The sequence below is a fragment of the Syngnathus leptorhynchus genome, chromosome 7 (assembly GCF_054491065.1).
Source record: "Syngnathus leptorhynchus isolate UIUO chromosome 7, UIUO_Slep, whole genome shotgun sequence".
In the NCBI taxonomy this organism is placed as follows: Eukaryota; Metazoa; Chordata; class Actinopteri; order Syngnathiformes; family Syngnathidae; genus Syngnathus; species Syngnathus leptorhynchus.
In genome coordinates, this window is record NC_141201.1 from 205,842 (window position 1) to 228,237 (window position 22,396).

A 22,396-nucleotide genomic window follows, 5' to 3' on the forward strand; every position below is an offset into this window, starting at 1 on the left:
TAGTGGCGATTCCGAATGTTTTGCCTTAGCCTCGTTTTCCGTTTGATTGGCTTTGTAGCACACCGAGTTGTTGTTGTTGTTTTTTTTACCTTTTGTAGTTCAAAATATTCCGACTCAAAAAGTTACTTCTTTGAAATGTTTCTTAAGCGCATACTTGTGTAAGAAAAACTAGTTGCCTAATGCAGTGCATGAGCGACTTGCAAAGTGTTCTACAATTAGAAAACGTGGGAAATCAAATCTGGTTCCAAATCAAGAATGAAAGCCATCACTGCAAATAAATGGTGAACTTGCGTCAGGTGAAAGGTTGCCGTTGGCTTATTTCTGGTCAAGTCCTGTGGCGCCGTCGTGAGGCGAAGGGAAAAAGTCAACCTTCCTCCGACTCGTCGTTGATAAAGAACAAAGACATCACCCACTTCTGCCGACCCCAACCGTACGCTTGCAGGGTGAGAGGCCTAGTCCCGATATCTGCCTCAATGCAGAGATTATTATTATTGGCTATCATTTTCATTGCATCCTGTTATCGTAACTATGAGGTGTCCTATTATGTGATGGCAACAAAGTTTGTGTGGACGTTTACGATTGCTCTTGTTGCTGTGAAACGAGTTGAGGGATGTTTTTGAGCTGTAAACTTGATCAAAATAAAAAAAAAAGAACTTTAAATAAAGCAGTTGTTTATGATTCGCTTTAAGTAACTTTTTGTTACTCTTGCTTTGCCGTACGCAGAAGAGCGCATGCTCCTAAAAAAATTCAAAAAAGAAACCCAGCAAACGTCGTCTGCGCGTGACGTCAAAGGAAGTGATCACACGTAGTATAAATCCATTTCCGCATCGCCGGGGCGGCCTTTCCTGTGTACGGCCCGTGCAAACATGGCGGTGCAGATATCCAAGAAGAGGAAAGTAGGTGTCATTTCATCGCTCGCCGGGAGCTTTTGCGTCCAAATAGCCCCTCTGCCAGCCGGCCTCAAGCGCCTTTGTGCCCGCTGTCACAACTCAACGTGCAGTCGGCATCTGCTCGGCCAGGATTGTTCGAGATGCTGCCAGCTTAGGTCGCCGCCGCTTTCCAGCGCCGAGCTAACATGGCGGCGCCACCTCCGCCGCATTGACGATGACTTACTTGACGTGATGTGCAGCGACCGAATGACGCTTCATTGCCTTTTTTCTTGCTCCACGTTCGAGTTGGCCTTTTTGGCGCATAATGAAAAAGTGGAGCGTTTCGAGACGCGCACATTGACGCGCTTAGCATGAGCTTCCGCTAAAGTTACTTGTCGTCGGGACCGCAAGTCGAACGGCACGCGAACTTGTCGAAAGACTTGAACGAAGGCAGCTTTGTTTCGCCGAAGGGGTGCAAAACGTGCAAGGTGCCAATTTAAAGGTGACATGTGCTTTCGTCCTGGGAAATGAGTCACTTGACACTTTGGAGCAAGTTCGGATGATCCAAATCGGCTTGATAAAAAAGGCTTTATTTCAAGGCAGGGGTGGGAAAGCAAATGTGTTTGGAATGGAGGCCTAGTAAATGCATTTACAAATTGCCGTGTATCGTTGTCTCCCTCCCTCCCTCCCTTCCCTCTTGAATATTGGCACTGGCCTTTTACAACTGGCGTGACCTGATGAAAATACTTACTTACTGTGTAGGTCAAAATGCTCGCTAACCGCAGCTCACCCGTTTGTCTGCAGTTTGTCTCAGACGGGATCTTCAAGGCCGAGCTGAATGAGTTTCTGACTCGCGAGCTGGCCGAGGACGGTTACTCGGGCGTGGAGGTGCGCGTTACCCCGACCAGGACCGAGATCATCATCCTCGCCACCAGGTAAGACGCCCGCCCGCCCCTTCCGAGGACCCGGTGGCGCCAAAGACCGCCTCCGACCGAGTCCATTTGCTATTGGGAGTAAGTGACGGGACCTCGCGCCGCCTTCCCTTCACCGTTTCCGCGATCCTCCCTTCTCTGCCGTAAACATTGAGCGCTTGCGGTTTTGTGCTCGGCCCAAAGCAACCCAAGGGGGCCAATAGAAGAGTCGCCCCTCGGTGATGATACGATGACGAGTCGGACGCGGACTTTGTTGGCCGTGAGGCGGCCGCTCGGGATGGCGTTCTGCCTTCCTGCTCGGTTTGCCCCGGCCGGCAAAGTTGCTTTCCTGCTGAAGACGCTTGAGGCATTTGTCTGAGAGGGGCGAAAACGTGGCAGCGCTTTCAATGCGGCTGGCCGGCCGCCGAGCGGCTTTTCTTAACATTCCGTAAAAGTTGAGCTATCTCTCTCTCTCGGGACGCTGTCGTCGCTGCGATGTTTGCCTGCCCGATGCTTACGATCGTCTGTCCATCCGTCTCTGTCCAGGACCCAGAATGTTCTGGGAGAGAAAGGCCGCCGCATCCGAGAGCTTACGGCCGTGGTCCAGAAGAGGTTCGGCTTCCCCGAGGGCACGGTGGAGGTGGGTGGGAATCGAAAGGAGCGCCTCCGCCGTTTGCCCTTCGCCGGCCTCACGTCGTCCCTCTCTTGTTTTGCAGCTATACGCCGAGAAGGTGGCCACCCGCGGCCTGTGCGCCATCGCTCAGGCTGAATCTCTGCGCTACAAGCTGCTGGGAGGTTTAGCCGTGCGCAGGTGAGGCAGCCGCGTCGCCCGCATTCAAATGGGGCTTTTGTTTTGGATCGGCGCTCCCTCGGTGATGATACGATGACGAGTCGGACGCGCACGGCGTTGGCCGCGAGGCGGCCGCTCGGGGCGCGTTCTGCGCTCCCGCTCGGGCCTCCTCCGGCCGCCGCGACGTGGTCGCATTCACGCTGAAGACGCTGAGGCATTTGTCTGAGAGGGACAAAGGGGGCATTAGCGCACACGTTGCCGTTTAAAGCACGGGGATGGCTGGCGCCTAATGGCTAGCGATGCCGCAGACGGCATCACGAAACCCGTCGGTGGCGGCGGACTGCCCCGCCCGCTCGCCAGGCCAGCCACAAAAAGCCCTTTTGCTAATCCTCGCAGGGCCTGTTACGGCGTGCTGAGGTTCATCATGGAGAGCGGCGCCAAGGGCTGCGAGGTGGTGGTGTCGGGCAAGCTGAGGGGCCAGCGGGCAAAGTCCATGAAGTTTGTGGACGGACTCATGATTCACAGCGGAGACCCCGTCAACTACTACGTGGACACGGCCGTCCGCCACGTTCTGCTCAGGCAGGGTGAGTGAGCCATAAAAGCTTGGGCTTCCCCGACGCCGGCTGATGCTTGTGTTTGCCCGAGCAGGCGTGCTGGGCATCAAGGTGAAGATCATGCTGCCGTGGGACCCCAGCGGCAAGATCGGCCCCAAGAAGCCCCTCCCCGACCACGTCAGCATCGTGGAGCCCAAGGACGAGCCGCTGCCCACCACGCCCATCTCGGAGCAGAAGGGCGCCAAGCCCGACGTGCCCGTCATGCCTCAGGCGGCCGCGCCCGTGCCCAACGCCTAAAGCAAGGTGGGTAGGGGTGGGCGGAGCTTCGGCATTCTCACACGCGCCGGCCGTTGCCTGCCAACTGGCCAATTGCGACTTGATTGTACAATTAAAGGCAAAAGCTGGATATCCTTGACAATTTTGAAAGGGAAATGGCCTCCCTCTAAAAGGTCACCAATATGAAACACACGTGGTTCGTTCTGGCTTTGGATATTTTGCTCGGCGTTGGTGAGAAAGGCCCAACTGAATGACGAGCTTGGAAGAAAACGTCCGTCACGCTTGCATAGTAACAATGTGCCCTTTTGTTTTTCCCTTGCAGACAGGTAGGGCTTCACATTGACAGCAGAAAGAGCGTGTTTTGTGTACAAAAAATAAAATATTCAAAAGAAGCTCTTGTGTGCCTTGGATTGGCTTTTGTCCTGCCGGTGAGGAGAAGCAAGCGAGCGGGCACCTGGAGCGGGGACGCCGACTGGCAGAGCAAAAGATGCTCCCTCCCTCCCTGGCTGGCCGGCTGGCCGACTGGCAGAGCAAAAGATGCTCCCTCCCTCCCTGGCTGGCGGGCTGGCCGACTGGCAGAGCAAAAGATGCTCCCTCCCTCCCTGGCTGGCTGGCCGACTGGCAGAGCAAAAGATGCTCCCTCCCTGGCTCGGCTGGCCAAATTGCAATTCAAGGTGGTGAAACGTGGATGTGATTTGACATGATTGCAAAATCTTGCCAAATGTCCAGTTTGGGCAGGGAGGCAGCACTTGTACAAACAAGAAAAGTGTGGCTCAGTTAGTGTCCATTTCAATATTAGCCAATGGTTTGAAAATAACGCTCGCTCGCTATCCAAATGAATATTGACTCACTTTCAAGAATGACATTGGATAAAGCAATTTTATGGGCTAAACGAATGCAAGACATATCCGAGGACTCTTGTGTGCTTGGGACTGCAGCTGAATTAAAAAAGCAGACGGGCCGATTGCGGCGTGATTTTATGATTGTTGCCCAAGTTGACGTCAGCATCCGGAAGAAGCCAGCCAGCCGCGCCAGCCACGCCCTGCCGAGCCACGCCACGCCGCCTCACCTGCTCGACGCGAAGGAAGAAAAAGAAGCAAAAATGAACCAAGTCGACTTGGCGGACGTGGAGGAACACACGCCTCCAGTAAGCGCACGAAAGATGACTCGTAATCGTTTGCTGCTCAACATAAATTGGAGTCACGAGAAGAAAAAAAAAAATCGTTCGTTCGTTCGTTCGTTGTTGGATGAAAGACGCGTCCACTCCGCGAGCAGGCGCTCTTTTGGGTCGGATCTCTCGCCACGCTACGCTACGCCAACAAGCCTTTCACATCAACAAATGCTACAACTTGTGGCTGGCGTGGAAAGGAACGTGACGGTTAAGCCACGTCTTGTTCTTTTCGTTCCTTACTTTTCCTCTCCAATATGCAGGAAGACAAACAAGCACATTTCGTGCACCGCAACAACAACAAGAAAAAGTCTCGTGGAATGTTGTGTTTCGCCCCCTTCGGCGATCCGGAAGAGCATCTCTCGGCCTGCTTCAGAGCTCGGTCGCTATGGATAGCGACGCTGACCTGAATTTGAGGCAGATTCACCAGCTAGTCATTGTGTCATAAAAAACCACAAAGAAGTATCATAAATCAATATCGACTTGACTGATGCTGTCTGTCTGTCTGTCTGTCTGTCTGTCTGCCTGTCTGTCTTCAGCACATGCACGTGGTCCACTTGAACGTGGGCGGCCAAAGGTTCTGCACCAGCGTGGCCACGCTCACCAAGTACCCCGAGTCCAAGCTGGCCCAGTGGTTCGACGGGCCCCCCAAACTGCCCAAGGACGCGCAGGGGCATTTCTTCCTGGACCGCCACGGAGAGCACTTTGGGGCCATCCTGGAGTTCCTCCGCTCTGAGCGGCTGCCCGACAACGACATCCCGCAGGTGCCGCCGCGTGTTATGAAGGGGCTTCGGGAGGTCGTATTGGCGTTTTGATTTCACTCTGATTCCTTTTGGATCTCTTCACATGTTTCTCGACTCGAGAGCCAGCAAGGAAATTGACGACTACGACTGTTAAACAGCTCAATTAACTTAAGGCTAACCGGCGGGTCGACCCGTGTTCGCCAGGTTCACCGGGAGTCGCTGCACTACAACGTGACGGCGCTGGCAAAGCGTTTAGAGGAGAGTCCCGTGCTCTTTGGCGAGATGGTGGGCAGGCAGCAGTTCTTGGCCAGAGTGCCGCACTACAAGGAGAACATTGAGGTGTGTGCTCAGTTACTCGGAGCAGTTTGTTCCTTCCTTCCTTCCTTCCTTCCTAAGTCGGCTGTTGTCGGTGTTGTCCCGGCGCAGGTTCTGATCCGCATCGCCCGGGCAGAGGCGGTGGCTTCCCGCCGTTCCACCGTGGTGTTGTGTGTCCTGCGGACGGACGAGGACTGGGCTTGCTACGACAACGCTCTCAGCGGCCTGCGGGCCAACAAGGACTCGGTGGTGACCTTCGGGCCCTGGAAGGCGGGGCCCACGGCCGCTGACCTGCTGGACTGCGTGCAAAGGGACATCCAGAGTCAGGGCTACACGGTGCACGTCCGACCTTACGTCACGGAGAAGACTTTCCTGGCGCGCAGCTACAACTTTTTCCACACGCTCACCTTCACCTGGTGGTGACGAGGTCACGGTCCGCATCACACGCGCCCTTTTGGCCGACATCTGAAAGGTCGGCCTCGCGTCAGGTGGCGTAGTTTATGAAATGATTAAAATTGTGTTTCTTATACGTGGCTTTTTCACAAAATGAATTGTAAATGCTTTGTTTCGCAACATTGTCGTTTTTGAGTCAAGCCCACCGGGCTAGCTTTGGATGACTACCAATCGCGTTTTGTTTTGACTTGCTTGCCTTACCTACGGAAAGCACGGTGGGACAAGCGCGCTACTTGTAATTTTGGATGACTAGCAATCGCTTTTTGTTTTGACTTGCTTGCCGTACCTACGGAAAGCACGGTGGGACAAGTGCGCGTGCTGCTAAGCGCTACTTGTTCTTTTGTCGACATGGCGGCGCATCTAAAGAAACGAGTTTATGAGGAATTCTCCAGAGTCGTACAGGTGAGACTCGTTCGCACCCGCTCTGGGGCGATTGGTAGACGAACGTTTGGGCGAGAGCTGACAAGGAAATTGACGACTACGACGCGGCTGCTCAACTGCTAAGTTAGCTGTGGCTAACCGGCTGGCGTTGCTGGTCTTCGTGCCTCCGAAATCGTGAAAGTAAAGAACAAAAGGCGAAGACAACAACGAGTCGTGTGCACTGTGCTTCCGTCAAAGTCTAACTAAACAAGTGAAGCTGACATAAAAACCTCCCCCCAAAGATAAGGCTGACAATCCAATTCCATGTTTTTACGTCATGAGAATATCAACAAGTTCGGGAAGGTCCCCTCTCGGCTTGTTTGATATTCCTATATGTGATTAGATCTTTCCGAGACACTTCCAGAGTTAGTTAGAGTCATCACGTTCGAATAGGAAGAAGCTAAGATTCTTTAAAAGCGTTAAAAATGCAAAGTCCGAAGCGTTCATCTCCAAAAGCGTCAGTAAGCTCATCACCAACAATCACGTTGCTCACATCGCGCTCTGAGAAGGTCAAATTGATGGCCTCGATGTGGTGTTGGATCTTATGCACTTGACTCTTTCTGAAGCCGTAAGAAGATGTCTCGAAAATTGACGTGGGCATGGAGGTTACGGAGGTTTGGCTCACTTTTATAAGATCCATGACATCGGAGCCAGGATTGGGATATTTTCAGAGATGGGCCGGCTTGGGTATTTTACACCAAATTTGAAGACGATTCGACAGATGTTTTGAGTCGCGAGCGTGCTCGGGGAACCTGACGTTTGGAGCGTCGCCATCGCAGGTTCCCGCCGAAGAAGTTGCGTCCAAGAAGCTTCGTCTGTGCAAGCCCAGCAAGTCGGCGGCTCTCCACGTGGATCTGTGCAAGGCCGCCAACGCCACAGACGCTTTGCACTTCCTGCTGCACTTCGCCCGCAAGCCCGTGGAGGCCGAGAGCGTGGAGGGTGTCGTCAGGATCCTCCTGGAGCACTACTACAAGGTACCGCTGAGCAGGCCGGGTTCCGGGCGGAAAAAAAGCAAAAGCCGTCAGCCGGTCCGCTGCCCGCGCGAGGAATGGCCACGTGTGCGCTGTCACTTTCACTTTGCGTTGTTTGCCGGTGCAGGAAACCGATAACTCGGTGCGACTGAAGATCGCGTCCCTGCTGGGCGTCCTGTCCACAACGCCGGGCTTCAGTCCCGACTGCATCGTGGAGGATGTCGTGGCGGCGGTGGCTAACGAGAGTGAGCCGAGCGGCGCGGCCGGGCGCCCTCTTCTCTGCCGTCTGTCCTCACCTCCCCCCCAAATGGTTGTCTGTTGTGTGCCTGCCAGAGTCCCATCAGGTCCTGGCGCAGCTTCTGGACAGCCTTCTGACGGCGGGCGCTCAGCTTGCGGAGAACCCGGCGGCGGCGCGGCGGCTGCTGGAGGTGGCCCGCCAGCATCTGTCGGACGCCTCCTTCGGAGTGAGGATCAAATGTCTGCAGCTGCTGGGACGTCTGGGCGCCGCGGACGGCGAGGCGCCCGCAGGTGGGAGATGGAGTGTTTTGCCACGCATCTCGCAAACAGCGGCTCTTCCCTCCATTTCCGGGATTGAAACGGCGCTTTGTTTGCTCAGGGGCGGCCCGGGACGACGCGCCCGCCGTCATCAGCGACTTCTTTGGCGATCAGGACCCCAGAGTGCGCACGGCGGCCCTCAAAGCCATGGTAGCGGGCGCGGCATGGCGCGGCGTGGCCCACGCGTCCCTTGACTCTTGACTTGCGTGTCTTCCAGCTGCAGCTGCACGAGAGAGGCACCAAGATTCAGCAGGTGATTTACGAGCAGGTGAGGCCCATTTTTGGAAAAGGCTTTCACTCTCCAACTCGGGAGCGGCAAAAGCAAGCTCTGATGCGTCTGTGCGTCTGTGCGTGCGTGCGTGCGTGCGTGCGTGCACGCAGGCGTGCCGGCTGCTGGCGGACGACTACGAGCAGGTTCGCTCGGCCGCCGTCGGAATGGTTTGGGTGCTGAGCGTCTTGTATCCTGAGAGGTGCGTGCCTACGCCGTCTCCTTTTCATTTCTCGCCATTCATGAAGACTTGTGGCGTGGCGTGGCGTGGCGTGCGGCGTCCGGCCACCTCAGAGCTGTCTGGCTGCAAATGACAAAGCAGCAGAGCCCTAACCCTTTCTGCCTTCCCTCAGCATCGTGCCCATCCCGTCGTCCAACGAGGAGGTCCGGCTGGTGGACGACGCCTTCGGGAAGATCAGTCACATGGTCAGCGACGGCTCGTGGATGGTGCGCGTGCAGGCCGCCAAAACGCTGGTGAGGCGCGTCCGCCGCCGCTGCGCTCTTTGCGTCTGCTGCGTTCTTTGCGTCTGCTGCGTTCTTTGCGTCGGCCGCCGACTGCTGCGCTCTTTGCGTTGTCCTCCACCTCCTCCTCACTTGGCTTTGTCCCGTTCCAGGGTTCCATGTCGCAGGTGAGTCCTCACTTCCTGGAGCAGACGCTGGACAAGAAGCTGATGTCCGATCTGAGGGTGAGTCAAGGCCGGCCGGCTGAAATTGAGCCGAGTGACTTTGAGCCGCCGGCCCTCTCCTTCCACTGCTCCTCTGCTCTCGCACTTTCTCAGAGGAAGCGCACGGCCCACGAGCGCGCCAAGGAGCTCTTTGCTTCGGGCGAGTTCTCGTCCGGCAGGAAGTGGGCCGACGACGCCCCCAAGGAGAAAGTAGACACCAACACGGTCAACCTGATCGCCTCGGGTGCCTGCGGAGCTTTTGTCCACGGCCTGGAGGATGAGATGTTTGGTACGTGGCGGCGGCGGCACGCTTTGCCCTCCCGGGCGGTCACCTTGAATGTTTTGCAGAGGTGCGCATCGCGGCGGTGGAGGCTCTGTGCCGGCTGGCCCGCTCGTCGGCCGGCTTCGCCGAGAAGTGTCTGGACTTCCTGGTGGACATGTTCAACGACGAGATCGAGGAGGTGCGGCTGCAGTCCATCCACGTGCTCCGAGAGATCTCCACGCACATCACGCTCCGGGAGGACCAGCTGGACACGGTGCTGGCAGTTCTGGAGGTACGCCAAGCAAAAGATGCTTTGTCCCGTGTCGTCTGTTGTATTTGTCTATTGTTAGACAGACAAGCCCCAAAAGGCATTTTTCTTTTCTTTTCTTGTCGCTGGCTCGGTGGCTCAGGACTCGTCTCGCGACATCCGAGAAGCTCTGCACGAGCTGTTGTGCTACACCAACGTGTCCACCAAGGAGTGCGTCCAGCTGGCCCTGTTGGAGCTGCTCAAGAACCTCAACAAGTATCCCGCCGACCGCAACTCGGTCTGGAAGTGAGTTCCCCAGGCGGCCGTCCCTCCCTCCCTCCCTCCCTCCCTCCGTTCGTGCGTGCGTGCGTGCGTGCGTGTCGCTCGTAAGGCTCATCTCGTTGGCCGCAGGTGTCTCAAGTTTATGGGGGCGCGCCACCCCATGCTGGTCTTGCCGCTGGTCCCGGAACTCCTCAGCACGCACCCTTACTTTGACACGCCGGAACCCGACATGGACGACCCGGCCTGTATCCTTCCTGCCTACCTCCCTTCCCGCCGTGGCCTCTGTCCGGCCGGTGGGGTTGTTTGTTCTTGACGGCGAGGTCAGACATCGCCGTCCTGGTCTTGGTCTTCAACGCGGCCAAGTCGTGTCCCACCATGCCGGCGCTCTTCTCCGACCACACCTTCAGACACTACGCCTACCTGAGGGACAGCCTGTCGCACCTGGTGCCGGCTCTGCGGGTCAGAATTGCGCACGGGCGCCGCCTTTTCCTCTCCTGGGCCGTGACGCGCCCGCCGCTTTGCCGCTTTCAGCTGCCGGGCAGGAAGCAGCTCCACGCTTTGGACTCTGCCGACTGTCAAGGCGTGGAGTCGGCGCGGCTCTTTCTGCAGCAAAGTCTGGAGCGGGTGAGCACCATCCAGAACCTGGAAGCGCCCGGAGCTCAGGACCTGCTCATCTTCACCATACGGTACTTGTGAGGTTGCCACCGGGCGTGGGTGGGAGCAGATTTTTGACCTCGTTCTCGTTCGTGTGCCAGTGACTTGGAGAGGCTGGGCCAGCTGCAGACAGAACTCGCCGGAGCGGCCGACTTCTGCGCCACCTACCTGCGCTGCCAGCTTCTGCTCATCAAGGTCACCCAGCGCCAAATAGCCGACGTTGCGGCCTCCGTGCACAAAAATCCTGGCTTTTGCCCACATTTGCAGCCCGACTCGCGTTGTTGGACGTGTTGCCTTTTATTTCTTGATTTGGTTTTGCCGTTGAAAGGGCCCCGCGCCCAGCAGTGTTGCCTTGTCTTGTGTGCCTTCAGGCTCTGCAGGAGAAGCTGTGCAAGATGCCGGTGGCTCTCTGCTGGAGGCAGAGCGGCACGGCCGTGGCGGCTGCCCAGCAGGTCGCTCGCTAAATAGACGCCGGCCCTTGATGCGCGGCCGGCTGCTCACGCGCACGTGTGTGTGTGTGTGTGTGCGTTGCAGGTCTTGGAGGAGACCTACAAGCTGGAGTTCATGTACAGCGGTCTGGAGAGCCAACAGGTGGCCGTTATCCATCACGTGCGGCTGCAGGCCAAAGCGCTGCAGCTCGTTCTCAGCGCGCGCGCCGCGCCCGGGTCAGTCGCACGCCCTCCGTCGGCGCTCGCGTTGATCTCGTCGCAGCTCACGCTTCGCCGGATATCGTGTCCGAAAGCGAGAGATTTTTGCTCAAATGACACTGGCCGTGTAGTTTCGGTTCGTTTTCCGAGCAGTTTGCTTGTGACTTTGTTCTCAAAGTAGTTTGTGTGTTCCATTTGACTTTGCGCTAATCGGTGGCTGGCCGTCTGTTCGTTCGTTCGTTCGTTCGTCCGTCCCTCCGTCTGTCTCACCGGCCGGCGCTTTGCCGTCTGCAGGCAGGATGCTCTCGCCGGTGCCTGCGAAAAGTTCCTGCAGGAGCTGGACTCTTTCCACAGGTGAGTTGTGCCTCACGAGCAGATGATTATGAGTGAACGAACGAGCGCCCCCTGCAGGCTATTTGCGGCCGAGCTCCCTCACCTGCAAGACAGCTTTGCGGACAAGCTGGCGGAGGCCACGCCGCCGCGCCCGGCGTCCCGCAAGCCGGCCGAGCTGCTCCGCATCCTGGAGACGTCGCTGAGGCAGAGTGCCCTGCTGCGTCTCTGCCTCCCGCCTCAGGTGCCCGCCCGCCCGCCTGCCTGCCTGCCTGCCTGCCCGCCTGCCTGCCCGCCTGCCCGCCCGCCTGTTGGATTGCCCATGGCAAAAGGCTTTCTTTGCGCAGATCCACCGAGCCACGGCCAACATCATCGAGCCCACGGGAGAGTCGGACAACCCGCTCAAGTTCACGTCGGGCCTGGTGGTGGCGCTGGACGTGGACGCCACTCTGGAGCACGTCCGCGACCCGCACAACTCGGTCAAAGTGGAGGTGAGACAAAAGGCGCCGCCCCGCGTGGTGTTTCCGCAGCGCTGATTTGATCGCTTCCGCACCGCTGATTTGATCGCTTGGCTCGGACCCTTGCCCGTCCGGCAAAGGCGACCGAGAACCGAAGCGTTCGAGTCGAAGCAAATGCCGCGGGTACGGTAAAGGAGAAGGCGACGACGGTCATCGGAGTTGGCCGGCCAATGCCGAGGGCACGCCGGGCGGAGCTTTCCAAAGCGCGCGCGGCGCCCTTGAAGCCTCAGGTCTTCTCCTCAGGTCCTTTATCCCGACGGCCAGAGTCACGTGATCCACCCCAAACCGGGAGACTTTCGCCAGCCGGGACCGCACCGCCACAGGCTCATCACGCAGGTCTACCTATCGCACGGCGCCTGGACGGGTAAGGTGGCCGACGGACAATCCTGTGCGCGGGAAAAAATCAAAATTGCCAATCTGAAAAGAATGCGTATTTTCCTTTTTCCTCCGTCTCAGAGCCTTCTCAGGTGGAGGTGCGCTTACTGCTGGCCTACAGCTCGGCGGCGGCGGCGAGGGACTCCAAGCTGGCGTGGAGCGACAGCGTGGACGGCCTCCCGCCAGCCGAGCGCGCCGTAGAAGGAACCATCGCCTTCAGCGAGGCCGTCAAAGTCTTCATCATGCCCAAGCCTGCCAGACGCTAATGCTAACGCTAGCAAGGTCACAAATATGCGCTCGTGGCAGCTTTGACGTACATAGTAGACAAGACCGGCACAAGTGGACCCATGGCATTTGTACACCTTTTTTCTTGTTCACAGAAAGGCTGCTATTCTTTATCCCGCCAAGCTTGCGCCTTTTTACTTTTGTTGCGACAGAAAAATAAAAAATGGCCATTTTTAATGTGCGCGCCACTTATTCGTGGTGATGAAGAAGATTCTTCTACGGGGAACGACTCAAAATAGCAGCGAACTAACTGAGCGGCCTGTTCTTGTTCGGACCAGGTGTGCCTCCTGGTGGCCACGAAGCAAATAGTAGAAACAACTGCAATCGTGACGCGTAAATCGTCGATTTGGTTCGATTCGATTCTATTGAAATGTCGCACGACGTTTGAGCAATTTCTCGAATGGGTGAACATCCTTCAATTTGCATGATTTGCGACGTGTGGCGGTCGGGTGTTGTTCCGCCCGCCCCCCATTTCACAAACGGACGAGTTGTGAAAGCGCCACAAAAAGATGCAGCGGCGCGGCGCGGCGCGGCGGACGAGTGAGTACAAGTTGCTGCAGCGGCCGGTGGACTTTTCCCGACCGGCAGTGGCAACTTGCAGTTTCTAGTAGGTTGACGTTAGCCTGGTCGCTTCCGATCTCGATTGGTTGTGTCCATTTAGTTAGGCGTCATTTCCAAAAGAATCCTTTCGTGCGTGTACATGCTGGTCGTTGTGAGAAGTTGGCGTTGGGAGGGAAGAAGTCAGGTGCAGGCACTGGCACAGGCAGGCGCAGCTTGGAAATGTCTTCCGCAATGTCATTTGAAAATGTGCTTAAAAATCCGGCGGGATGGTGAAAATGAGCTTGCCCGCCCGCCCGCCCGCAAGCAAGCGGTGCATGTCAGCTATGATGTTGGCCGCAATTTCAACCCCAGGGCAGAGCGAGCCAAACACGCATAGAGTCTCGCTGGGTGCGCTTTATTGGTGCTGAAGGAGAGAGTGAGAGAGAACGTTGTCAACGGCGCTCCGTCGTCTTTGCCGAACGTTGAACGTCCCGCCCTTCCGCCCTCCCGCGACGTCGTCGTCTCCTCCTCCTCCTCATCTTTTCATGAGGTTGTTGGCTTTCTGGTTGGCCGTGTCGATGCGCGTCACGTTTACAACGGCCTGCACAAAGGTCAAGGCCAACAAACAAATGGGCGAGTCGGTCTCATCCTTCATCTTCCTCAAACGGTGTGTTTGACTTTCTTCCCTCAGCATAATGGTGACGGGCCATCCAATCGTGCGTCGTCGGCGCCGCCGCCGCTCACCTTTGTCCGCACGCGCTCTATCTGCAAGTTCTGTGAGTCGATCTCGCTGCCCATGTCCAGCGCCATGCACCTCAGGTTGCCCACGATGCTGCCCACGTGCGTCAGGTTGTCGTTCATCTCGTCCTCGCGGGCGTCCTGCGTCACCCTGATTGGGACAAAGGCGGGGGCGGCAGCGGAGGGAAGCCGTTTGGTCGGCACCGCCGCCGCTAGAGCAAAAAAAAACAAAACGCTTACCTTCGAATGTATCCTCCGCTCATAATCATCTGCTCGCGCTCGTCCACCACTCGGGACGACGGCTGACCCGACACCACCCCGTCCGCTCCTGAGCCGCCGCCCCAAACCGCCTTGTAGGCGGCGCTTTCCTCCAAGGACTTGAGTCTGACGAGCACAGACGACGGGACGGGACGGGACGGGACGGGACGGGACGGGACGGGACGGGACGGGAGCGCCTCGTTAGCGAGAGCCAGATGGGCCGAGTCGAAGATCAGAACAAGCGTCAAAGCCAAAAGAGCTGGCGCCTGGGCCTTGGTGGAGCTGCTCGCCTCACCCAGCCCCATCTTTCAATGTGTACTTTGGATTTCCAAAGTACACATTGAAAGCGCATTAGCGCAAGAGCGCTGCATTGACCACATTGCCTCGCAACTTCATGGGCAAATGGTGCGGCTGCGGCGGGAAGGACATTTCCTGCGGCACCTCGGGCCACGACCTTGTCGGGCTAATGGACGCTCGCTGGCTCGCACGTACTTGTCACAAGCGCACAGGCCGCAACATTTGGCCAGGTCGGTCAGGTTTTTCTCGGCTTCTTTCATGTCCGAGTCGATCTGATCCAAACCTTCTTCGATACGCTCCAGCTGTTCTGACGGCAGGAAAAGAAAGAAAAAAAAATGGCTCACAAGCAGCTCGCTGCCACTTCCTCCAGCTGACTTTGGTGCCAAATGGCAGGCAGGAAGGACACACGGGCAAATGGATAGAAGCTGAGTGCCAAGCCTTCTCCCAGATTCAAGCTGCAGCGTGGACCACTGCGCGCTCTTTGCTCTCGCCCAACTTTTACCTCCTTGTTCATCCAACATGACCAATGCTCGGATGCCGGCGTCTTTGCTCTAGTGAGACAAATGCGCGCACACACACACACACACACACACACACACACACACACACACACACACACACACACACCGGCGACGCGTTGGCTTCTGATGCAAAAAGAGGGCACATGTGTGCGCGTGCGTGCATGTACCTCCTCCACCAGCTGCATCATCCTGCGTGTGCTCTCCAGTGACTGCAACACACACACACACACACACGTGCAAGGAAGGAGACTGATGTTTGCACCAAGACCATAAGAATGAGTGAGGATCTTTGTGCATGGCTGCACCGTGTGCGAGCGAGCGAGCCATCCAAGGCCGCTGCGCCTTTGCGGCGGCGCACGTCTACATGGCAACCAGGTGAGGCAGGTGGAGAGCCAGCCCCGCCCACCAGCCCCGCCTGCCTGTCCCCTTCACGCCTTGGGGGGAGCGCACACACATTTGTGTACATCTCCACACGCATGACCAGGTGGCCCGACTTGGACGCGCGTGTGCGAGACATCGTCAAGAAGACTCACCTCACCTCATCTGTCACCTGATTGGCTCTCCTTTGTAGCTCCTCCTGCCCACTCGCGGCGGATGGCTCGGACGCCATGCGTGCGTGCGTGCGTGCGTGCGTGCGTGCGAATGTGTGTTCAGCGGCAGGTGCTGAGATTAGCACAAAGCATCAGGCGCTTTTACACCTGCAGAGCACAATGACATCATCATCGCTACACACGCACGTACGTCATCATATGTTCACAACACGACCTGTCAGCACCTGGACACAAACTTGCAATATTATCTTCTTTAAGAGTATGACCAAAACACAAATGAATGAAAACAAAAGAAGAAAACGTCAAATTGAGCCTTCCGATCTCATTTTCGCCGCACTTTTGGCCGACCCATCCCGACGCGAGTCCCGTCGGTGCTCTGGAGTCGTCACCGAGACGCTGCGAGCGCTACGTCCCATTTTCATTTCTTTGTTTGGGACGTCAACTAGCGGCGAGGGAGACTCTGAGCGCCCGAAAGGGAGCGGACGTCTTACCTGTCACCGGTTCATTGTGAAAATGAAGCGCAAAGCTCTTTGTGACGCTCTCCTGTCCTCTCTCTCTCTCTCTCTCCCCAGGACTCGCCCATCCGCTAGCCACGACTCCGCCTCCCGTCGCTCCCTCCCGCGACAACCTAAGGAGCGTCAATCATCGGCGGCCGGCGCTGCGGTCGCTGACGACTGTCCGAGGAACTCGCGCGGGAAGTAAGGACGCCGGCGGGGAACGACCATCTTCAAAATCATCTCATCATATGTGTGCTAACAACCCGCAAAAGCGTGGACTTTGAGGAACAAGACAGGAAAGTAACCAGGAGAGAAAAGAAAAAGAAGGATTAGGTCCAGAATGTGAGCTGAAGGAAGGAAGCCAAGACAAGCATCAAAAAAGGTGCACACACACACACACACACGATGGTCAGGCGTGCTTTGAGATGCTTTTATTTTCACGTGTTGTGGCAGCAGCAGGACGTGGACGTGGCAGCTGGGCCTTTTCTCCTCACTTGCTTTTGTTGCCTTTTGGTCCCGTTAGCGTGACGACAGCGTCTGAGCTTCATGAGTACATGGTCAGCTGAAGCCACTGTGTGGGGTGGGGGGGGAGACATCAGACCTATGTGCGCTTGCAGAGGTGTTTGCAAAAGTTCTCACCTCTTTGATGTCCAGGTTAATTGAGCCGTTGTTTCCTTTATCCAGAGTCTTGAAGGCTCCTGCGCACACACGGGCGAAATAAGCAAGCAATCTGTGTGTGTGTGTGTGTGTGTGTGTGTGTGCGTGCGTGCGTGCGTGCAACTCACTGCACATGGCGTCCAGTCGCACCAGGCAGCCCACAAAGTTGTCAAAGTCCATGTCGCCGTGCTCGTCGCTATAGCGACGGCCGATCATCTTGTACAGGCTGTCGTTGAGAGGGAAGCCTGCGCGCGCCACGCACAGGGTGTGAGCGAGCTAGCGCTGGTACTAGCCGCTAGCGGCGCTCATACGCACCTGCCGCCTTGAAGGCGCGCGAGAGCTCTTTGCTACAGATGACTCCCGACTTGTCCACGTCATGAGACCTGTAGATGCCCTGACAAAAGGCAAAAGGTGGCAGATTGGCCCACGTCGATGGTCAGCCGGTCAGTCGGTGGCCAGCCGGTCGGTCGGTGGCCGGTCAGCCAGCCGGTCGGTGGCCGGCCAGCCCAGCCGGTCGGTCGGTGGCCGGTCAGCCAGCCGGTCGGTGGCCGGCCAGCCCAGCTCGGCCGGTCGGTGGCCGGCCCAGCCCGGCCGGTCGGTGGCCGGCCAGCCCGGCCGGCTCGCTCCTCACCTGCCATTTCTTGATGTTGTTCCACATGTATTTGAACTCGTGGAAGCCCAGCTTGCCCGTGCTGTCGCTCTGCGAGCGTTAAAGTGGAATGCAACGCCGACAAGTCACCACCATGTCCCCCCCCCCAAAAAAAAGGATACATCCATGACGGCCACCATGCTGCGGCACGATTCGATGCTGAAGCCGTCCGTCTTCAAATTGCCATCTGACACAAAACATAAGCACGGAGCGGCACCCGCAAATTAGCGCCGCGAGCTGACTAGCGTACCACGGAGCGTTTCGCTCTCCGAGATTCAAACATTAAGGCGTAACCGTCCGCGTACTCGCGTGTGTTTGACTCACGCTTGGTGAGAACTTGGTTGAGAATGTGCATCAGCTCTTTGGGGTTCACCTCCATGTCCTGAAAGAAATAAACACGCACATATAATGACAAAGCGACATTCTTCGTCATCTTTCCTGCGCCAGCAACAATTGCCATTGGGCCGAGTTGTTGTCGCTTGTCCCAACTGATCATGCCCGATCTTTTTCAGCGCGCCCCCTGGTGGACAAACTCGGCGACACGGATTCCTTCGCTCCCGGTCGGGCCGGCCGCGCCCCAGCGGAAAGCAGACAAACCGGCAGAACGTGACGGCGAGCGAGGTGAGGCGAGCCGAGGCGGGGCGGGGCGTCGTCCGCGATGACGGACGGACACACGACGGACAAGCGACTGGCGACAGACAACTCGGCGCCAAAGTTTGTCGAAGGACGGCGACGGCCAAAGAAAGTAATAATGTTGCCGCTGCCGGCGACTCACATCTCCCGCCAGCTTCTTGAAGGCCTGGCGAAAGGCTTTCTCCTCATCGTTCTCGTGGGCCTCCTCGAACGCCAGAGGTCTGCGAGGCGGGGGCTGCAACGCGAGCACAGAGGAGTCGCTGTTAGGCTGCACAAAAGCGCTAGCAAGATCTTTCCCATCTGGCGTGCCTCCATTTCAAAACACCACATCTCCAACCAATCATCCTTCCTCGTCCTTTTCTTAAAATGGCTTTCGTCCACCCGGTCGTGAAAACCAACAAGGGCGCTTTTGTGTTTGACTGAGGAAAAGAAGAGCCCGCAACGCAACTCTGGGAGATTGAAGTGCATTTTCCATCCCTTTGGGACGTGGCCTTGGATGGCGGCATTTTTGAGCCACGTATTGAAAGGCAGCGTTTGATTGACACGTTTGCAATTAGAATTCAACTCCAAAAGAATTTGTTTTCTTTTGGCATACAGAGTGGAATGAAATCCATTCGGCAGACGCACTTACTGGATCCGACGGGACAAAGATGGCCGGATCGATGTTGCTGCCGAGAGAAGAAGGCGAGCGGCCGTTAGCCTGGCTTTGAGCACAACGGCGGCTAACTGGACCGGTTGGACGGGATTCTCACCTGACCACATTCAGAATGCCGCCGATGAAGTGCTTGGCGAAATTCATTTTCTGAAAAAAACAACAGCACAAACATCAACTTGATGGTTTCCACGAGGGAGCTCCTTTGTTCAAATTCCACCAATTTGGTTGTTATTAACACGGCCAGATGATCATCGCACAGATAGATGATGTTCATTTGGACAGCTTTGCATTCAACAATGTCTGACAAGCATCGAGCCATGATCAAAACAGATCGACGCCACTGCTGATCCCTCAACTCCAATGACGTCATGGAGTGTTTACATTTCATGCACATGAATAAAAAGCATTGGTCTTCACTTGAGGATGACTGGAACTCGAACTTCTGGAAGACGCTCGGCCACGGTATCGAGTTCCACAGCGATCGCACGCGTGACGGCAAAACAAAAGTGGCTGGCTGGCTGGCTGGCTGGCTGGCTGGCGCGTGTGTGCGTTTCTGTGTGTTGCTTACAGAGTTGCTTGCAGGCGAGCAGCAGCAGCAGCAGGCAAAAGGTCCAAAGTGCGTGGAGAAAAAAACAAGCGAGTCTTCAAGGAGCTACCCAAGTTCCTTTTCGGTGCATCATCAACACGCCCGCCCAAAGGCGCACGGAATTAGGTGCGGCCCGGCCCGGCCCGGCCCGGCCCGGTCGGCTTCGGCTCCAGCTCCGGCTCCCCAGGTCCTAGCGCACATCCAGTACCGGTTCAAGCGGTGACGTTCCGACTCTCGTCGCTTGCCCTCCCTCTTGCGGCCGCAATGCTCAACTACAACAACAACACGGCATTGGACTATTGGACACAAATGTAAAAGCCATCCAAACTTTGTATTTGTGTGCTCTTTGTACGATATGGGTTCATTAGTCTCTCAGTAGTCACCTCCTGGTCGTGTTTGAACTTCTTAAATCAAGATGTCATGTTTGCTGACGTATACGGAAGCAGGAAGTGGCGGGCTGGCTCCGACTCGAAGGAATCGGAAGCTCGCTGCTGTGATGGCGACCAGGGCAAGTCCCGAGCGGCCCCGCTCGGCGCTGTGGAGCAGAACGCTGCTTCTGCTGGTGCTGGTGCTGGTGCTGGTGCTGGTGCTGGTGCTGGTGCTGTCCGTCTTCCAGCGACCGAGTTGCGTGCTGTCGGAAGCGGGAAAATGGATCCTGAACGTTGACAGCGTAAGTCTTTGACGTAGCATTCGCTTGGATGGACATTGAGCACGTTTTGACGCTCGCTTTACTTTCTTTGACGCTTTCTTTCCATGTTTAGGACACTTTGAGGGAGCACAACTTCTTCGTCTTTTCTAAAACTCTTTTCAACAACAGCGTCATCCATCTGAAATGTGCGTGTACTCACTCACTCACTCACTCCACGTCGCAACATGGTCGGTCGGTCCATATGATTTGACATTTGCTGCGTGCCAGTGGCGGAGTGGAGCTGCGACGCATCTTCCCCTGTGCGCTTGAACGTGTCGTGGTACCTGAGGAGCTCTCACTGCTACGATGAAGTGTTCGGCTTGGACGTAAGACGCGCGCGTTCACCTTGCATGTTGGTGTCGTGTGGGCGCTGGAGTGAGTGAGTGAGTGACTGACTGACTGACGTGTGGCGGTCGGTCGGTCGGTCGGTCGGTCCAGGCGGCGCGAGCAGAAAGCTACTTCAGGTTCCCCGAGGTGAATCCGGGAGGAACAAGTGTCTTCCATCAGTACCCGCTCATCTCCTGCCAGCAACGCGTGGACCCCAACATAGTGAGACACGCAAACTGCGCACCACCAGCGTGTACGAGTCTTTGGGCTAAGTGATGTCTTTTTTTTTTTTACCTTCTAGTTTGGTCTGGATGCCTTTGACGAGGAGGAGGAAGAAGAGCTCATGGTGAACGAAGCTTTTGGTCAGAGCGCTTTTCTTTGGTCTTGCAAACAAAAGAGAGCACGAGATGTAAAGTGACTATGTCGGTTCCTGCCTGCCTGCCTGCCTGCCCGCGTAGAAGGCATGAAGATGAGAGGCGTGAAGAGCGACAGCGACGGTGCGGCCAGAGCCAACAAAGTGCTGGTGAGTCAAGTCAATGTTTGCTCTGATTGCGCCTCCAACAGCCAGCCTTCAATGGAATGCTACGCAACGGCAGCGTAAGATGGCCGCCACCTTTGCTTTCCAAATGTTTTGTGGGGCCTCACGGGCTGTCTTTTGCACATGCAGGATGAAGATCTGAAATGGGTGGAGGAGAACATCCCCTCATCCATGGCTGACGTGTAAGTGTGTGCGAGGCACGTTTTGAGAGGCAGGCGCACCACGACGCTCACGTTTTGCCTTCCTTCCTTCCTTCCTTCCTTCCTTCCTTCCTTCCTTCCTTCCTTCCTTCCTTCCTTCCTTCCTTCCTTCCTTCCTTCCTTCCCTCCTTAACAGCGCCCTGCCGCCTCTGCTCGATTCGGACGAGGTGAGCGCCAAAAACGGAAAAATCTTTGCTTTGGCCTTTCTGCGTAAATTGGGCCTCTCCCGTAAAGTCCGTCTGGAATTGTGGGAGGATGGCGGACGTTGACCATCTGTCCGTCTCTCGCTATTTTGAAAGTGCCTCCTCTAATCTGAAAAATGTCGGTCGGGAAGGTTGACGTCGGCACCTCCGACTTGTGCTTGTGTGCGGCAGGAACGTATGAGCACCCAGTTGGAGATGTCCAAGATGGAGTGAGGGAAAGGGATGCCGCGGGGGAGAGAGAGAGAGAGAGAGAGAGAGAGCTTTCTGGCCTCCGTTGGACAAGCGCTCGCTCGCTCGCTCGACCGGGCTCGGCGTGCAGCCGTCGCTTGATGGTGGTTTTCCGTTGTGGCTCTCACATTTGCGTGACATTACGTACACGGTGTCCACCTCGTGTTGGCCGTTGCCACGACAGCACACCGCACGGCCTTTGGACGGCTGGAAGCCGTTTCACTTGGCAAGCGCTGCGGATTTCTTTTCTTGGCACTTTTGTGCAAAGGATTGCGCCGGCCGGGGATTCAAACAACGTCCAAAAGCCAACGTTACCTTTTTAGGAGAGGTGCTTTTTTGTACACCATTAAAAATTCCCGACATACTTTGCGTCAAGCGCCGTTGCGTCGTGACTTTGTGTCATCGGGCGAGCGGAGTTCACAGCTTCTAGATCTTCCGACCGAGCCGCAAGAAGTCGCCCCAGCGGGCCAGAGGAGGAGCGGCAGCCCCGACGCCGAGGTGAGATGCCGAGCCGGCGTGAAGATGACATGTTTGTCCTCATTTCTGCCGTTGACGTTCCGCAGTGGCTGCTCACCGGAGAGCGAGGACCGACCACGCACGCATGCGAGCGCACGCCGAGGCCCTGGGTGACGTCCGCAGGGGGTGGCGGTGAGTCGAGTACGTGACCTCGCGGGGGGGGGGGGTCTCTTTGGCGCGCCCATCTCATCCTGGAAGTTTTCTTTTTTTTTTTTTTTTCTTCAAACCACGATACTGACACACGACACTTGAGAATAAATCAAGGCTGGTCGACCTTAGCAGATCTGAAAGCAAACATGAAGGTCAAAACGCGTCAACGAAGGCCTGAACGCTGCACCAGTTACGTAAACGGATGAGCTTATCCATACGTGGATTAATGAGCACCCAATGGCACCGCGGCCACCCCCCCCCTCCCCCAAAAGAACAGCACTCGGCACACGCCACGCTTGACTTGTAAGACTTTTCTCTTTATTGGACTATTTGGGTTTTGTTGTTGTTGTTTTTTTTTTGTTTTTTTTTTGCCAGCAACCAAACATGACCGACATCATGGTGCGCG

The 22,396-nt window shown here is 56.5% G+C and overlaps 5 protein-coding genes and 1 non-coding gene across 15 annotated transcripts; 4 read left to right on the forward strand and 2 right to left on the reverse strand.

Annotated features, from left to right (window-relative positions):
• The first annotated feature begins 767 nt into the window (after positions 1–767).
• Positions 768–3,792, forward strand: rps3 (ribosomal protein S3). Its single transcript, XM_085916497.1, has 7 exons — positions 768–896; positions 1,674–1,804; positions 2,327–2,420; positions 2,497–2,591; positions 2,967–3,154; positions 3,219–3,427; positions 3,723–3,792. Exons 1-6 carry the CDS (start codon positions 867–869, stop codon positions 3,419–3,421), a joined length of 741 nt encoding a protein of 246 aa, XP_085772623.1. The 5' UTR covers positions 768–866; the 3' UTR covers positions 3,422–3,427; positions 3,723–3,792.
• Positions 2,015–2,164, forward strand: LOC147053906 (small nucleolar RNA SNORD15). Its single transcript, XR_015066821.1, has one exon. It is a non-coding gene; the product is annotated as a small nucleolar RNA SNORD15 (small nucleolar RNA).
• A 232-nt stretch (positions 3,793–4,024) lies between the features above and the next one.
• Positions 4,025–12,735, forward strand: LOC147053907 (integrator complex subunit 4-like). 3 transcript variants are annotated; one of them, XM_085916908.1, is made up of 26 exons: positions 4,025–4,547; positions 5,108–5,332; positions 5,516–5,650; positions 5,738–5,962; positions 7,279–7,473; positions 7,598–7,715; positions 7,804–7,998; positions 8,087–8,175; positions 8,243–8,293; positions 8,407–8,495; positions 8,647–8,767; positions 8,908–8,979; positions 9,073–9,247; positions 9,307–9,512; positions 9,631–9,773; positions 9,879–9,994; positions 10,075–10,208; positions 10,281–10,435; positions 10,505–10,598; positions 10,775–10,855; positions 10,938–11,068; positions 11,345–11,404; positions 11,462–11,624; positions 11,728–11,871; positions 12,142–12,262; positions 12,355–12,735. In XM_085916908.1, exons 1-26 carry the CDS (start codon positions 4,236–4,238, stop codon positions 12,537–12,539), a joined length of 3,735 nt encoding a protein of 1,244 aa, XP_085773034.1. In that variant the 5' UTR covers positions 4,025–4,235; the 3' UTR covers positions 12,540–12,735. The 3 variants fall into 3 exon arrangements, with proteins under 3 accessions (XP_085773034.1, XP_085773033.1, XP_085773032.1); XM_085916906.1 differs by lacking the exons at positions 4,025–4,547; positions 5,108–5,332; positions 5,516–5,650; positions 5,738–5,962 and adding an exon at positions 6,073–6,481; XM_085916907.1 differs by lacking the exons at positions 4,025–4,547; positions 7,279–7,473; positions 7,598–7,715; ... (18 more) ...; positions 12,142–12,262; positions 12,355–12,735 and adding an exon at positions 4,561–4,778 and having other exon boundaries at positions 5,738–6,194.
• Positions 12,736–13,558: 823 nt separating this feature from the next.
• Positions 13,559–15,622, reverse strand: LOC147053908 (synaptosomal-associated protein 25). Of its 4 annotated transcripts, none has more exons than XM_085916200.1 (7): positions 15,451–15,622; positions 15,080–15,121; positions 14,894–14,942; positions 14,587–14,698; positions 14,077–14,220; positions 13,843–13,987; positions 13,559–13,699 (listed from the first exon to the last, which is right to left on the reverse strand). In XM_085916200.1, exons 1-7 carry the CDS (start codon positions 15,520–15,522, stop codon positions 13,634–13,636), a joined length of 630 nt encoding a protein of 209 aa, XP_085772326.1. In that variant the 5' UTR covers positions 15,523–15,622; the 3' UTR covers positions 13,559–13,633. The 4 variants fall into 4 exon arrangements, with proteins under 4 accessions (XP_085772326.1, XP_085772328.1, XP_085772325.1 ...); XM_085916202.1 differs by having other exon boundaries at positions 14,587–14,693; positions 15,451–15,517; XM_085916199.1 differs by having other exon boundaries at positions 14,587–14,942.
• A 747-nt stretch (positions 15,623–16,369) lies between these two features.
• On the reverse strand, positions 16,370–19,283 carry LOC147053909 (calpain small subunit 1-like). 2 transcript variants are annotated; one of them, XM_085917103.1, is made up of 11 exons: positions 19,123–19,283; positions 18,652–18,701; positions 18,531–18,567; positions 18,042–18,134; positions 17,591–17,648; positions 17,389–17,453; positions 17,249–17,317; positions 16,933–17,011; positions 16,746–16,862; positions 16,600–16,658; positions 16,370–16,531 (listed from the first exon to the last, which is right to left on the reverse strand). In XM_085917103.1, exons 2-11 carry the CDS (start codon positions 18,696–18,698, stop codon positions 16,505–16,507), a joined length of 651 nt encoding a protein of 216 aa, XP_085773229.1. In that variant the 5' UTR covers positions 18,699–18,701; positions 19,123–19,283; the 3' UTR covers positions 16,370–16,504. The 2 variants fall into 2 exon arrangements, with proteins under 2 accessions (XP_085773229.1, XP_085773230.1); XM_085917104.1 differs by lacking the exon at positions 19,123–19,283 and adding an exon at positions 18,972–19,047.
• On the forward strand, positions 17,805–21,985 carry LOC147053910 (uncharacterized). Of its 4 annotated transcripts, XR_015066753.1 has the most exons (10): positions 17,805–19,810; positions 19,902–19,974; positions 20,057–20,154; positions 20,267–20,377; positions 20,457–20,517; positions 20,614–20,678; positions 20,823–20,875; positions 21,030–21,060; positions 21,268–21,822; positions 21,888–21,985. XR_015066753.1 is itself a non-coding variant. In XM_085917100.1 (9 exons), the coding sequence occupies exons 1-9, from the start codon at positions 19,556–19,558 to the stop codon at positions 21,307–21,309; spliced, it is 789 nt and encodes a 262-aa protein (XP_085773226.1). In that variant the 5' UTR covers positions 17,805–19,555; the 3' UTR covers positions 21,310–21,903. The 4 variants fall into 4 exon arrangements, 3 of the variants coding, with proteins under 3 accessions (XP_085773226.1, XP_085773227.1, XP_085773228.1); XM_085917100.1 differs by having other exon boundaries at positions 21,268–21,903; XM_085917101.1 differs by having other exon boundaries at positions 20,617–20,678; positions 21,268–21,903.
• Positions 21,986–22,396: the final 411 nt, after the last annotated feature.